This window comes from Micromys minutus, assembly GCF_963924665.1.
Source record: "Micromys minutus genome assembly, chromosome: 11".
NCBI lineage: Eukaryota > Metazoa > Chordata > Mammalia > Rodentia > Muridae > Micromys > Micromys minutus.
This window is the reverse complement of record NC_137980.1, coordinates 46967277-46983014: the sequence shown is the minus strand read 5'-3', so window position 1 is coordinate 46983014 and position 15738 is coordinate 46967277. Positions and strand designations below refer to the sequence as shown.

Below are 15738 nucleotides of genomic sequence, written 5' to 3'. Positions count from 1 at the left end.
TCTTTTTACAAGGTCCTACAGACGTGACACACTTCCTCTTAGCTACACTGACTGGCCAGCTGGCGAATGACTACCGAGATGTGCCTCTCACCCAGTGGGCTCTCTTGCAAAACAGAAACACATGGACCCAGGTTCCCACTTATTACTTAGTCTCTCTTCAAGTCGTGGGGCTCTGAGACCTTGATAAGAAGACGATTATGATCATGAGTTGTGCAAGCCAAGGTCAATTTCAGTTCCCGCCGACAGCAGAGGCCTGTCACTAGGTGGCAGTCAGTCTGTCTCTACCCAATTCCTTAGGACAAAGTTCCTCACTAGTATTACTGAATGAATTCTGACTCTAAGGAGCACCCTCAAGGGAAACAGCACATCTGTCATCACTTGAGCCTAGCAAAGCTGAAGCTGGCCCAGCTTAATGGGTTGTCTGAACTCTTACATTCACAAATCCCTGGTCTCAGGAATCCCAAGGAAGCTTTTCTGCACGCTGGATGCTGTGTGGGACTTCTCACCTCTGAAATGCAGATAGCTGCCCAGAGCTGCATGGTGGCTGTCCAAATGTCGGATCAGACAGTAGGATCAAGAGGTGCCCTCGGGTTTACCCGTGCTGTTCTAAGAACGGCCTTTGGAAGAGTTTAAGTTATTCAACGGTCACAGACAGGTGTCGTGTGTGGAGAATAGAGGGGATAAGTCAGCGGGAGGTGAAGCAGGAGGGGCAAGGGAAGGCAAGACAGGACTGCTGGGCCATGAAGCTGTACTGACTTGAAGCACAGTGGGAATTCACATACATAACTGAGAGGATTTAATTTCATTTTAGTGGTAAATTCTGAAGCACAGATGCAGGCAAGACCCAAGAGGATAGTGCACACAGAGAGAAGATGGGGTCTTAGGATCCTGGGTACAGTGGAGAGAGCCCCAAAGGCAGGAGGGAAGAGCCTCAGTGGATTATCTAGGGGTGAGGCAGAGAAGAAAAAAGGTTCCTAGCAAGGTGTGGGGCCTCAGGAGTTTACTGCCATATAGAGGTGTAGTCCGTGAAAGGAACCTTGTGATGAGGAGGGCAAGATTGTGGCACAGATAACAAGATGTCTGGGTCGGGAGGTCAGGGGAGATCCAGGATCGGCGTCACCTGTGTTTGCGCAGAGGGGAAGTCACAGGGCAACTAGCCCAGCACTGAGTCCAGAGGAAAACAAGGCTGAGAAAAAAAAAACAGCGCTTCAGAGACTATCTGCAGGTAGGGTGCGGGCGGAGCGTGAGGAGAGCAGCAGTCCACGCGAGAGGCCTCGAAGGCCACCGGGCTCGCGTCCGAGGGTCTGAGGTCCCTGCCCGCACCTGCAGGGCCGCTTCCCGAGAGGACACCCTCGAAGGCCACCCTAGGACCGGTCTGCTCAGCCCTCGCAAAAGACGTCTGCGGAGAGGGGGCGTGGCAGGCGTGCTGTCACTCACGGCCCGCTGGCCAATCCACGGGCGCGCCCCTCCCCGGAGAGGGTGCGCGGAGGGCCCGCCCCCGCCGCCACCGCGGGTGTGAGGCGGCCAGCCTGGCGCGGCTCCCTCCGCCAGGCAGCCTGCCCAGGTAACCGGGTTCGGCGGGAGGGCCGGGGGGTCGCGCGGCACCCCCACGCCCAGGGAGGCGTACCCACTGCATAGGGGCCTGTGCGGGACGGAGGCCCGTGCGCGCATCTGACTGACGGGCCGCAGCCTGTGGGCGGGGTTGTGTGCGTGACGGGTGGCTGTACCCCGCGTTGTGTCAGGCCTGCGCGGGGAAAGCTCGGCTGGACCGAGGTGTACCGGTCCCACTGCTGCGGCCTGCCCCGGGTCGCGGGGCGCAGGCGCGGCGGTGGGCGGGGGTCGTCCCTAGGAGCGCCTTTGTTCCCGGCGCGCTGAGGGCGGAGCCTCGCCTCGCTCCGCCCCCGCGCTCAGTCCCCGCCCCGCGTCCGCCCGCAGGAGCTGCCACCGGGTCCCGCTCTCCTCCCGGGCCGCCGCCTCCGCCTCCACCTCCGCCTCCGTTGCCCCGGGCCCGCCGGCTTGCGTCGCCGAGGTCTCTGCAGCATGGCGGGCGTCGCGACCCCCTGCGCCAACGGCTGCGGGCCCGGCGCGCCCTCCGAAGCCGAGGTGTTGCACCTCTGCCGCAGCCTCGAGGTGGGCACCGTCATGACTTTGTTCTACTCCAAGAAGTCGCAGCGGCCAGAACGGAAGACCTTCCAGGTCAAGTTGGAGACGCGCCAGATCACATGGAGCCGCGGCGCGGACAAAAACGAGGGGTCCAGTAAGTGTGCCCCAGTCTGGCCTGTCTCGCGCCTGCCCGCCTCCCAAACACTTGGGCAAACTTTCGGGCCTCGAGCCTGGCGCCCCATCTCCGCCCAGTCCCTGGTGGTCACTCTGGGACGGGTTGAGGGGGGGGCATCCGGGTCTTGGATCACCTGATAGGACACCCCCTCCCCCAGCAGCGGGGGGTGTTCCAGGCACTTTGCCCTGAGGCCTAAGAGTCCTCACTGTTTGGACAAGTGGAGTGGGATTCTGGCCCCTAGAATCGGTCGGCTGTCAGCGGCTATGAGGAGAAGCCAAGGCAGGAACCCCCCTCATCCAACCTGAGAAACTGGGGACCTTCCTGCCCATTGCCATTCTCCAGAGAGTGCTGTCTGTGAAAACTCTGAGAGCTCCAAGATGGGCTTATTGGCACAAGAACCTTTGGAATCCTCATGTAGAACTTAGGCAGATGTTGGGATAGGGCTGGTTGTGGAGCAAAGCGGGCCTTCTCAGCTCCCTCTTGGAGATAGGGAAGAACACGGTCCTTTGGGAGGATGGGGTACAAGAGCAAAAACAGTGGCTGCTTTCTCCCCATTCCCCCTCGTGGATGTTCTTTTTGTCCCAAATCTGAGTTTTTGGAGGTTCATGTTGATAGGCAGATGTCCAAAGCCAGAGCCCGGGTTCCTGGTAGAACTGCCAGGCTCCTTTGCCCTTGCAGCATGTAACAAGGAGCTTGCATTCACAAAGATTCTCTGGTCTTGGGGTTGTCCTCTCCAGAGTTGACAGCCAGTTTGGGGCCTGGCCCTTTGTGTGGGTTGTTCTAGTGACCGCAGGGTAGCCCAGCTCTACTGTTTTTCTGCTTTTGCCTTTCCAGACCTGATCTTGATGGGTTTACACAAGTCTCTGGTTGGGGGTAGCAAATAACGGGTTTTGAGAAGCCTCTGCTCTTTCTGAGAGTCATTTTCCTTGGTGTGAGGCCGGATGGCACTCAGCTCTGCCCTCCCAGTTGAGGAGATGAGGTTTTGCAACCCCAGGCTTTGAGGTGTTTCTTGAAAGAACCCCCAAAGAGACTATGGTTGAAGAGACCTAGCCTCAGAACCAGGTTTGTGTTAGAGAAGGGGGGTTGGTGTCAGGAAGTGACACTGGAGAGAAGGTCCCACAGATCTTCCTGGGTATGCTGTACATGTGTAGATGGGTGAGGAGATGATGAGGAAGGAGGCTTTTGTGGTAAGGCAGCCATCCTCAGCTACACTTCAGGTCTGACATAGCTGCCAAACAGAATTGGCACTTAACCATTAACAGTGGCTGTCAGCTCTGGCCTCCACTGGAAGAACCTTTCAGTGATTTTCAGTTGTTGGGGGATGGTGCTGCAGACAGTTCCGGTAGTCCTGAGAACATCACTCAGACAGCAGGTTGTAGGCACGGCATGTTTCATTTGTAGTATTTCCTGTGTTTAAGTGGTGGCATTAGTTCCCGGGTAGATGGCTCTTGGTAACGGCTACATTGTAAACCGTGTGTGTGACATTGTATATGTAGACAGATGTCCCGTGGTTGAAGACAGGTATGCATTTGAAGCCAGTCTGTTAGTTGTACGTCACCCAGACAGGTGTTTTCCTTCTCTGAGCCTTGTTACTCTGTAAGGTAGTAGAACTATATTTACTATAAATGGTCAGTCTTGGAAGTGAGATAGTTGATGTAAAGTAAACAAACTAAATATGTACTAGATAACTAAATATGTTGCAGATGGTTAAGAACCAGTTATTAGTAGAGGTAGATATGGTAGATGCTTGTCTCCTAGACCTGGGATGCGGGTTCTGAGGGAGGTCTAATGTGGCTGTTATGAGACAGGGAGGGCTTGGAGGGAGGAGGGCCGAGAGAGGTTCACATCCTCCTTAACTTGTTTCTCAGTTAAAAGGAGGGAACTTTATTTTGCATCTTTCACCCCATTCACCTGTCCTGTAGAGGGTGTTTCTGTAGAGAAAATGTTTGGAGTTTTGTACATTGCATGTCATTGTGAATTAGGGCCTGGACAGAACGAAGGGGTTTAGAGACAGCCATCTAGTTCATTTTGTCTCACTCGGTCTTTGAGGTTGGGTGGCAGAAATAAAGAGGATGCCATCTTCCCAGACCCACAAGGGTCAACCAGAGATAGGCATGTTTTCATTGGGCCTGGCCCTATAATTTTTTGGGTCCAGAATGAAGGCTGGCAGACTAGGCTGTGCAGACTTCACACCTTGTGAATGGATCCCCGCACCAAAGCCCTGTCCCACGTCTGCCTGTATGCACCTCACTGTCTTGGTGGGCTCCCAAACCTGCAGCCTTCTGCACTTTGTGAAAAGGATGGAGTTGCCAGCAGGGTCCCCTACTGTCTGGTCTCTTGTTCAAATGCCTCAGGTATTTGGCTTTTTGCTGATAACCTTAGCCCTGTCTGAAGCCGGGCCAAAGAGAAAGACTACTGCAGTCTGCCCTCAGGTGCCCTCGGATCTGAAGGACAGACTGACTGCCATTTCCTAAATCTTGAGTTCTCTCACTGTGGCACTTGTGAAACTAGTTAGCACCTTCTGATGTCTAAGGCTTGAAACAAGCTTTGGTGCTGTTTGGTTGTGTGGCTGGAGTCAGGCTGGTGTCTGGCATTTATATTGCAGAATCTAGTGAGTTAAAAGCGGCCACACACTTCCTGCCTAGTGCTAAACACCTTTCATTCTGACTGCATGGCCAATCCTCACAGGACTCTGCTCCCAGGTTGTGTTGGTGATAGGCCTTGGTCTTGTATATTCTGTAGCCTTTGTTGCCCCTTGTGAAGAGAAACCCCCATGTTTATATGGTATTTACTGGCAGAGGAGACCTGAGCATCCACATCCTAGACGCCCTCCTAGGCTCTGGCTCCGTAGGTTTCATTGTGTAATGCTTGTAGTGAGCTAGCTCAGCCCTATGCTTAGCGAGGTTGTCCAGTTAAGGACCACTGTTGGCACAGTAGCTTCAGGTAGAGACTCCAAAGGTATGTTGTGATTGTGGTGAAGAGGCCTGCTCTAAGGGTAGGTCTGTGGCACCTAAGAATGTTCTGCAGATGTCCTGAAGGATTCCTTTTTGCTGGCTCCCAGTGAGAACAGCAGGAACGTATGCACCTGGGTCTCAAAGCCAGCCATTCCCACCATGTGTTTCCTCTTTGACTGTCACTTTTCCAGGGGAAGTCAGACCTCTTATTGTTCCCCAGCACCCCAGGCTTCTCTGCTGTGAGAGTTTCCAGGTCCCCCACTCAGGGGGGCATTGTTTTCTGAACCTGCTTCATAAACGACTAGCCAGTTGAGCAAACCAGTACCAGGAAGCCCAACATTTCGTCTTCTCTGGGGACTTACAGACTTGAGTTGGAGTTTAGAAAACTTGATCACCAGCGTTGCTTCAGGTGGCCCTTTGGAACTAGGGGTAATCATTTGTTCAGTAGACATTGTTTGCATGCCCGTTACTTAACTTGTGGAGGAGACAAGACCAGAACATAGTGATGAGAAGAAAGGGCAGAGCACAGTAGCAAAACACTGGGCAGTGCACACTGTCCACAGCTCACCTGCTCTGTGACCTCCGACAGACTACTCATCCTTCAGAGCTTCTCGTCTGTAGACAGTACTGACTTCAAAGTTCCTAACGTACTTGGCACCAAGGGTGGTGTGGTGAACATGCTTAACGTGTGGGAATCTGACAGGAGAGAAATAGGATCGCGTCGCCAGGAGGGCCAGGTCAGAAGGAGAATAGATGTGTCTGTTGTGGTCAGGGGCTGATGCCTGGCCACCAAGTCCTTTGATGAAGGGCACGAAGCTGCAGTTCTCAGCGGGGTCCCGATGATCAGGACTGTCTGCTGCCATGGGCATTGGTGTAGAGAGAAGGCAGTTGGCTGAGAGTGGCTGCTTGGATGTCAGGGTTTGCCTCTAAGCCAGTTCAGCACTTGGATTGGCCTCGCTGTCTGAATGATAGCGGAGGCCCAGTCTTCCAGGAAGTGCTGTGACATGGCCCAGAACTGGGGCTACATCCGCTTCTGTTAACTCAGAGTGTCTCTTTTCACTCTCTCCTTTCCTATGGAACTTGATTTCAAGGACAGTGTATCCTTAACTGAATAAATACACTGGAGGAAGTGGTAGGGCCTGAGGTTATAGAAGCCTGCTGTTGGGTCTTGCTGTTAGGAGACGGACTCTCCCTGTCTCTGCTCTCTCAGGAGAGGTCATTGTCCACCTCAGGAGAGTCTTTGGAGAGGTTTTGGGGAGGAGGACATGGTCTTGGTGTGCCGTGTAGCCATGTAGAGTGCTCTACTGCCTTGGAGGACCCTCTGATAATGACAAGGGTCCTCAGTGTCCTTGGGCAGGTAATCCTATCCTCCTGGTAACTGAGCTAGGAACACTCAAATGTGTGGCTAGAGGCAGTATGTTCTTGTGACCCTGGGTAAGTTACTTCCTAGTGTATTGACTATTCTATGAAACAATTCTTAGCTTGGTGGCGAGTTCAAGGTTGTGCTGGCTACAGACTAAGTTAGACCAGCCTGGGCTACAAGTTCAGTCTCAAAAAACAAAAGGCAGACAAACAAAAACAGTTTCTGCTCATGGAGTTATAGGTTAAGGTTAATGAAGTAAGATTGCATCTAGGCCTAAGAGTTATTTGAGAAATGGCCAGCAGCACATTTGACACCTGAGGCCCTTAGTCACACCTTCCCCTTGCCCTCCTGTTAGTTAACTGCAGAGTTCTGCTTTCCACTGGGGTGTGGCTGGAAACCTGTTGTCTCCTTGACTTTGGGTACAGAGAAGGAAAGATCTGGTGTTTGAATAATGTTCTGGAGTGCACCATACCGTTTTTCTCACCCTCTGCATGGCTCTGTGCTTCCAGGGAAAGCAGGAGTTAATTGTCCCTGTTACAGAGATAAGGAAACAAAGGTCCCAGGAGTGAGGTCATGGAGCAGAGTTAAGTGTGGGATTTCTGAGTTTTGCTATAGTATTGTTTATTCTCCTGCTCTAGGATTTAACAATAATGTGGACTGATCTGTAGATATTTGACCTCTGTTCTATATTCTGGTCACATGTGTTTACCCTGGGCTTTTGTCAGTAGACAAGCTAGACTCGGTTGCTGCTCTACCACTCCAGTCTTGTCCCAGGAATGCTACTTAGATAGCTGGGCTCCTACACTGAAGGTACTATCTGACATGGAAACCAGAGCACCCCATCCCTGGACTCAGCCCTACTCTTTCATGGTAATAGCCTATCTGTACCTCTACAGAGAAAAGGGTCACAGGGTTCCAGGTGCTCCCAAGAAACACCTTCCCAGGCTCCCCTCCCAACAGGGTCCAGTGTGCTTCCATTCTGTCCTGTATCCATTCATCAGGTGCTGATGGGCCTAACTGCCTTGTTGAGCGCATCTTTCTTCTGCTTCTGCCAGTATATGGTAGCACTGGACTAGGTTGCCTTCTTGTTAGCCTAGCCACTGTCTTTTAAAAGGAAGGGAGGGGAGAGGCTGGCAAGATGACTCGGTTAGAGCACTGACTGCTCTTCCAGAGGCCCTAGGTTGTGATTCCCAGCACCTCTGGTGTATCACAATCATTTATCTGTAACCTCAGTCCTAGCAGGAAAGCTGAGGCCCTCTCTGGCCTCTGCAGGCACTGCATACATGTGATACACAGTCCTGCGTTCCGGCAGATATTCATATGTATAAAATAAAAATAAATCTGAATAAAAAAGAACTGTGACTTCCTTGGGTCACTGAGCGAGCAAGGTGCCATGTGTGCTCTGGCTTCTCACTGTGGCAAGCCCTGTAAAGTCTAGTGGCGAACATACAGTTAGGGCAAAAACAACCAGACAAATAATTACAGGGTGTGGTGAGTGCTGTGAAGGAAACAGGCTTGGGCCGCTCTGTCTGAAGGATGGTTGAGGGCATGCTGCGAGGACAAAGGCCCTGACCTCGGACTGGTGGCATAAAGGTTCATTTGTCCTTTATGTTACATGCCATCCATTTAAGCCACATCACTGTCTTTGGAGAGTGGCCTCAGTGGTCTAGGCCAGGTCTGTAGTGCAGATCTGAACACTGTGGGCAAACTAAGCTAGAGAGGAATTAGGAGCCTAGTGGCTAGAAAGGGAAGGTTTTCTCTGTAAAGCTGGGTATAGTGTGTGACCTTCGAGAGACAGCCTTTAGACTCTGAAGCCCTGCCATAATGTCCCCCTTGGCCTTGCTTCAGCCCCCTGAGCAGTTTCTTCTGTAACCTCAGAATCAGAGCTTCTTAGAGCCTGTTATCATGGTTGCTCCCACAGCTCCACAGAACTGGAAACTCAGGCTCCTAGAGGCTTCTAGAGAATCTGCTTGCTGGCCCCCAGAGAGCGAGGAGAACTGGGCCGTGAGCTGAGTGCTGGGGAGCTGTGGGGAGAGTTGCTGGGCACCGTGGAGTTGATCTCAAGAGTCTCGACTTGCGTTCCTGGCTCGGCCCTGGGTTCGCTCATGCTCTCCTTTCAAGAAGAGGCCTGAGGTAGCGCTGGGCTAGCCTTTGAGAGGCTGAGGTGGCTTTGTGCCCGGGTACAAGTATTTGTACTCTACTCACCTCCTGGGCCCATCCTGGGGGAAGCGGGGAGGGGCTCCTTTTTATAGCCGCGTGGAGGCTTTGTGTATAGGCTCTGCTGCTTCCTTCCGGCTCTTGCCCTTCCCGTGTTGGCCAGAGGCCCTGGCTTCAGCAAACTCAGGAGTAAATGGGCGAGGCTTTCTCCAGCAGAAGACTGGCATGTCCTCTATTGAGCCCAGGCCTAGCAGAGAGGAGTTAGGTAAGCAAGAAAAAGAGATGGCCCAGTCCTTGATCCTGGGGAGTTTGAAATCCAGAAGCAGATGTGAAACCAGGGCTCAACAGGAGACAGTACTGACTAAAGTGCTGAGGCCTGAGCCCAAGGGCCCAGTGTTTCTGGCAGCCTATCCCTTTCTGTATAGTCTCTTCCCCATTGATTGACTGACACATCAGCACGGGGTAGAGGCACTTGAAGTGAGGCAGAGCATGGATGCTATGAAGAGTACACTGGTCCAGCCGCTGAGAGAGCTCGTGTGGCCCACAACAGGTTTGATGCCTCTTGTTCGTGGATGAGCATTTTCTCAGCTTAAGTGGTGCATTCAATTCGGATTGACTTCCTGGAGATACGGCTGAGTAAAAAGCCTTACAAAGTGATTCTTGGGGACATTGTGTACCTGAGGGCCAGAGGGTCCTTGCTTGGCCGTGGCTGAGGTGAGTGTAAGGCCCTGACAATATAATTTCTGTCTGTGCAGGTAGATGTGAGTATGTGCTGGGGAGATCCCAGCCTTATACCCAGATAGTGGGCCCAAGTTATAGAGTGGTTAGCCAGAGAAAGAGCAGCAGAAAGCCCCTGTTAGCCCACACGTTTCTCAGCCTCAGGTGGTAGGTAGGTCAGCACACGTGTGGAGTCTCTCCTCGGTCAGGTTAGAGATTGACGCAGGCAGTGATGGTCTTTCTCTAAGGCTCTGCAGACCACTTGATGGTCTCACCTGAAGCCTCATATACTAGAAGCAGCTTTTCTCTTCCCACCCCAGCCACTTCCTCACCCACAACAGTAGGAGAGTGTAATGTGCTTGTGTTGGGCCCCTTCTTGAGACCACTTAGCATATTGCTCCCAAGAGCTTGTCTTGCTTTCTACTCTGAGAAGTAGATGGACTGCACTAGAAACATGAAGTTCATCCTAGTATGGATGTGTGTTGGTGGAGGATGGGGGTGGGGTGGGGTCACAAGGCAATTGTAGACAGAGACTGGACCTTTCTCTGGGGCCTTGCTTTTCTAGGAAGCAAAAGGGGAAGAGTGGCTTTGGCTAGCAGGATGGAGGGCTTGTGGCAGGTGCTGTGAAGGGCTGGGTCATGAAGCTTCAAAGCAGAAAAACCTCCTAGGATATAAGAAAATTGGAAGATTGCAGTCACCAAGCCTCCAACTTGATGACTCCCTTTGTCATTGAGAATTAACCCCTGTGACCTTCTGCTCCTACTAATAAGCCAGAGGTGAGAGAATGTGCTGAGTAGCTTTGGCAAGGAAACCCCCTCTACCCCCTCAGCCCCTCTTCAGGCTGAAGGTGCTTTTTTTTTTTTGTGGTAGGGAGAACCCAGATTTTCCCTTCTCCTGACCATTGCTTGTCCTCTGCCCTTTGGGTGGGTTGTGCAATAGGCAGGCATCAGAGAGGCCTGCAGGCTGCTGAGGCCGTGAGGGGTCACTTGTCTGCTGGCAGGAGCAGATTGGCCAGTCAAGGAAGACTAAGTGTAGTTTTCTTTCCGTGTACACGTGCTAAGCTTCTGCTAGGTATGGAGTAGGGAAGATGATAGACGTGGTTTGTGTCCTCAAGGAATTTATGGAGAACAGCCAGACAGCCCTAGAACACACATAGAACTGAGAGATAGCTCATTGTAATCACACTTGCCGCGCAAGCCTGACAGCCTTTGCTCACTGGAACCCATAGTTGTCCTCTGGCCTCCCCAAGCATTATGGGATGTGTGCACCATTACATCAAATGTACATGTACACACACACACACACACACACAATAACAATAATGATAATAATAACCTAAAACAATATACACAAGGCTTTTATTATTACTGCTGTAAAGCAGCCTGGAGTCCTGCCGTCCTTCCTGTGCTGTTCCCACTGGCTGCTTCCCACAGGGATCCCAAGGCACAAGCCAGGGCACATCAGCTAGGCTCTGAGATCTCGATGGCTCTGCCCCTCACCAACTGTCACCTTTGATAGGATCATTAACCACTGTGCTAAGTGTCCTTGCCTGGGGATTGGGAGCCCTGATAATTGTCTCACAGGATCCGCTTTAAGGATGAGACAGCTCAGTTTAATTAAGAGCTTGATGCACTGTGCGTAGCAGACAGGCCGAGTGACAGGACACTAGATGCCACTCCTGCTGCTGCTGCCCTCCCCACCCAGCAGAGGCAGCGACCTCATCCTCTGTGTTTTGCAGTTTCTGAGAAATGTCTGTAGGCTGTTTGACATAACCTGTGAGCGTGGGGCAAACCGAGTCCTTCTTCCCATGACTGACCTCAAGCACCACGTTTATGTCCTTACAGCTGCTCATTAGGAATAGCAGCTGGACTGGCAGGGTTGGACTAACGAGGAACATAGAAATCAAAAAGATTTCAAAACAAGTATGTTTGAGGTCAGGAGACAGCATGGGGGAGTTGGTTCTCCTATCATGTGAGTCCTGGGGATTGAACTCTCTGGTCATCAGGCTTGGCAGCCGGTGCCTTCTGCTGAACCATTTTGTTAGGCCTGAAAAGAGAATCTTGATGGGTGGTTGTGAAGTTTTCAGTTCATATTGTTGGTATACCCAGAGGGGCATAGCCGGAAGCTGAGGGTTTTAGGTGAGAGAAGATAATGGTTGCTTTGAAGGGTGTGTGTGTGTGTGTGTGTGTGTCTGTGTGTGTGTGTGTATGTATGTATGTAGGTGTGTGTTCCTTAGGTGTACAGGTAGGAATAGAAGTGAGCAGTTGGGGTGCAGTGCCAGACATTTAGAGGCTAGAGATGTTTTGTGAATTGTTTGTATACCACAGGGATTAACGCTGTGGGCATGACTCTCACTGAGGAGAAAGCAGAGCATAAGAACAGAGGACCGTGGCCCATGCTAATTGGGTCGGCCTTTAGCACACAGAGAAGCAGGAAAGGCTGGGGAAGGTTGTGTGGAAAAAGTCAAGAGCAGAACACCAAATAGAAGGGAGGTTGTGCACATAGCACCACAGATGTCTCCCTACTGCTCCATTCTTTGCATGACTTCATAGTTATCTGCTTCCCCATCTGCTTCCTCCATCAGGCTGGGGTTCTCTGAAGGGCAGGAACTCAGTGCCATTGATCTGTTTCCCCGGGACCCAACTTAGGGCCTGGGGTGGAGCACATAGATGCCTGGTAACTGACAGTCATGGACCGAGTCAGTGACTCTGGGACGGAGGTCTCTTCTGGCTCTGTGTTCCCTGTGGAGCCTTCTTTCCCTTCCTTCCTTCCTTCTTTTAGGGCTTGCATATGCTGTTACCTACCACTTGAAATAAACTGTTTTAGGAAAGAGGGCTGCCTGCCTGGGTAGTGTGAAGCCTTCAGTGACCTTGCTTTCTCTCTATGTAACCCATTACCAGTGTTGGTACTACCATGAGGACTCTCCATGGCCCATCTGCCATGAATCTCTTGCGTCCCATCCCTCATTTGCCCAAACAGGAAAGTTATCTGGAATTTGGTGTCTAGGTGGCCTTGTGCATTGGTGAAGATTGTACCAAAGCCACTGCTACAGAGCACTCACTGCTAGGCCCCACGTATGAGAGACTGTGGATCTCTATCCAGATGTCTGAATGGCTGCTTCCTGTTTACCTAGGTAGGAAAGACTCTGAATGCAGAGTTAGGCTGAGCCGCTCTTGGTCAGGTGTAAACTGGTTTGGCTAGGTTCTGAGGAGGGGTCACTGTTTCTTTCTTGGACAGTGTGTGGTAGCTGGTGTGGCAGCAGCTGCTTGCTGCACAGGCACAGGAAGGAGAGTGTGTCTTGGCACCACCGTCTCTTTGCCATGTGACACTGTTGGGGATATTTATCTGTGGGGCTGTTTGGAAAGTGGCTTTGTTGGAGGTGGGAATGCTAGGACATGAGTTCTGGCCCAGAGTTGTGTGAGTCTGAATTAAGGTTTTGTGGCTTGTCTTCCTGGGCCTATGCTCTAAAGACCCCTAAAAAGGTTTAGTGCCCCATTCTTTTCATTCTTTCTCTGATGAACTCTATGTTATAGAATACTCACCAACAACACCCATCTCTGCAGTGAATGCACAGTATGCTTGTCTCACGATGACAGGCGAGAGCTGATGACTGGCATGTGCCTAGCCTGATGTCTGGGGAGAGTCTGCCTTCAGGAACCAAGCACCAGAAGAGCCCTCTTCCCCTTTCTCAGGCTACAGATTGGCTGTCTGCCATTTAGCTTGTCCCTGTGACAGCTCTGTTTCTTCTGCCTACTCAGTTGAGTCCTGTCTACAGTGTAAGAACTTATTCTATAGAAGAAGGGGCTCTCACCCAGCCTCGAGTACCGCCTTCATGGCTGTCAGAGTGCTTGGGGTTAGATGAGAAGTCTTTTAGAGGAACATTGGCATGTCTAAAGGTTCTTGCTGTCTGTAAGCACCGTCCAGAGGCTACACTCTTGAATAAGGCTGGTCTCTAGTCTCAGGGTCTCGAGTTAGGAGTCTGTCCCTAGGTTGAGGAAGGCAGAAAAGAGAGGAAATGAGATAGAAAAGGAACATTAGCCTTCCAGAGTCCCTGCCTCATCAGACAAACTTTAATTTTACCAATTTAGTTTTCTGTTATCTGCCTCAGATCATTGAGAGGCAGCAAGAACATTTCAGCTCCTACCAAAGCCAAAACAGAAGATTGAAATGATAGGACAGGCTGGGGCCAGTGCTCCCCAGTGCTCCCCAGTACTCCCGTGGATGCGGGTGTGGGTGTGGGTAGATGCGGGTGTGGGTGTGGGTAGTGTGTTCCCCTAACTGAGAGCCTTGTTCTGATGATCCAGAAAGGAGAACCATTCATCTTTGCAATTTCAGATCTGTTGCTTGCTCTCTCTCTCTCTCTCTCTCTCTCTCTCTCTCTCTCTCTCTCTCTCTCTCTCTCTCTCTCTCTCTCTCGTGTGTGCGCGAGCGCATGCCTACACTGTGGGGAGTGCTACAGACTCCAGAAATAGTATCTTAGCACATCCTTGCATACATTAATCAATGAGACCTATTCCACACAGAGCACTCATCTTGTAAGGCCTGGTTGTAAGCTGGAAAGTAACTGCTTGGATTCTTTTCCAGGTGGCTTTTCTCTTTAAAAAAAAAAAAAAACTTAGATGTTTGAGTTTGCCCTCTGAGCAGAGCAGGCAGCTGTGTCATCTCCCGGAGGGCTGTCTTTCACAAGATCCTTGTCGGTTGTCGGCCTCACCAGGTACATAGGCAGGTGCTTCTCAGCAAAGTCCTTATCTTGTGAAGTGAGAAGAATTCACAGCTTGGGAAACTAAGCCCAAAAGAGTGAGGACCTACAGAATCTCACAGCTAGAATTGAAGGGCCCTGTGGGTCTTGGTTCTTCCTGCTAGGCCTGGCAGCTTCAGGAACAGATACCTGGTCAGCACAGGCTCTCTGAGGACATAGGAGTGGGAAGGTACATAGACCACCAGGATTCTGCCTGGTGTACTAGACTGTTTGGCCCTAGAGCTACCACGTGATGTTAGTTCCTGGCATGGGTGTGGGTGGTTCCTTATTATTCGAATCCTTTTGAGGAGAGCCTGTCATGCTATAGCTCACACCTAGGGATCTCAGCGCTCTGCAGGCTGAATCTGGAGAACTGTAAGATCTAGGGCTATCTAGGTCAAAAAAGACAGAGGCAGAAGTGACAACAGAAAACCAAGTCTTGATTTCATTGTAAGAGTTCATAAGGATTAAGTGGGAGGGACTGGGTGTCTGTCCCTTGCTTCCGAAGCAGCCCAGGCCATTCCTAAAGCCTGGGTAAGCCTTTTCATTTGGCCCAGAGCCCTTGTCCTTGGAGGAGTGCATGTGTCAAAGCTCCTGGCAGGCTGTGCTAGCTAGACTGTGCCTGTTCAGGTTGTGGTAAGCCTGCAATTGGGCCATTGTCACGCCACGGTCCCCTGGATGTGGACAAATCTACCCTTGTCTTTAGCGAATACCTTTTCACTTCCCAGCCCCTGGACAGCAGGACCTCTCGGTGTCCTGGACTTATGTTCCTCCAAATGCTGTTCTCCCACAGTTTTTAGGAAGAAGGAAATGCTGGCTCGTGGGTCTTCCAGGCATAGGGAATGAATATCTAAGCAGTCGCAAACACGCACACATGCACTTGTGCACACACAGTCATTCATGACATACAGCAGATCTCACCAAAGTCTTCCTCTCCTCTTCTGCAACTAAAGCAGAGGCTGCATCTAATAAGGGAGTCTTCCCTGTGATGGCAGCTCCTGGAAATGGATGAGTCTGGGCACTCTCTCTCTCTCTCTCTCTCTCTCTCTCTCTCTCTCTCTCTGTCATGAGACACAGAGACACAGACCTAGCAGGCCATTTCATTGCTGTCATGTCTTTCTCAGTCTGCTTCTGACTTCACAGACTTAGAGGGCATCAGGGACATGCTGTTGTTTCCTTATGGGAGAAGGAAGAAGGAATCAGTGTGACCAGTGTGGGCTTAGAAGAGTGATGTCTCTGGCCTCCCTACTCTATGCCTTCCTGGTTTCTATTTAGTCATATGCCTGTTCTAACTTCAGACTCTATGAAAATGTGTCTGGAACACAGAGCAGGCTAGAGCTTACCTGGGTCTACTTGGCTCTGTGCACATATGTGCATATGTGTGCACCATCCACGTGTGCTCATATATATGTAGGAGAACCATCTGTGTCCTGTCCATGAGCCTTAGACAGACTTTCTAGCTGCCTGTTTATTGTGTATACACAGCCTGTGGGGCAGCATCACAGTTAAGACCTCAACTGTGGATCATGTA

At 51.3% G+C, this 15738-nt stretch overlaps 1 protein-coding gene across 1 annotated transcript in view; it reads left to right on the top strand.

Moving 5' to 3' along the window:
- Positions 1–1508: 1508 nt before the first annotated feature.
- Positions 1509–15738, top strand: part of PLCG1 (phospholipase C gamma 1) — a 29856-nt gene continuing 15626 nt past the window's right edge. Inside the window, exons 1-2 of the mRNA XM_080925642.1 lie at positions 1509–1564; positions 1936–2257. Coding sequence (XP_080781768.1) covers positions 2041–2257 — 217 coding nt within the window. The 5' untranslated portion in view covers positions 1509–1564; positions 1936–2040. The remainder of the gene's footprint in view (positions 1565–1935; positions 2258–15738) is intronic.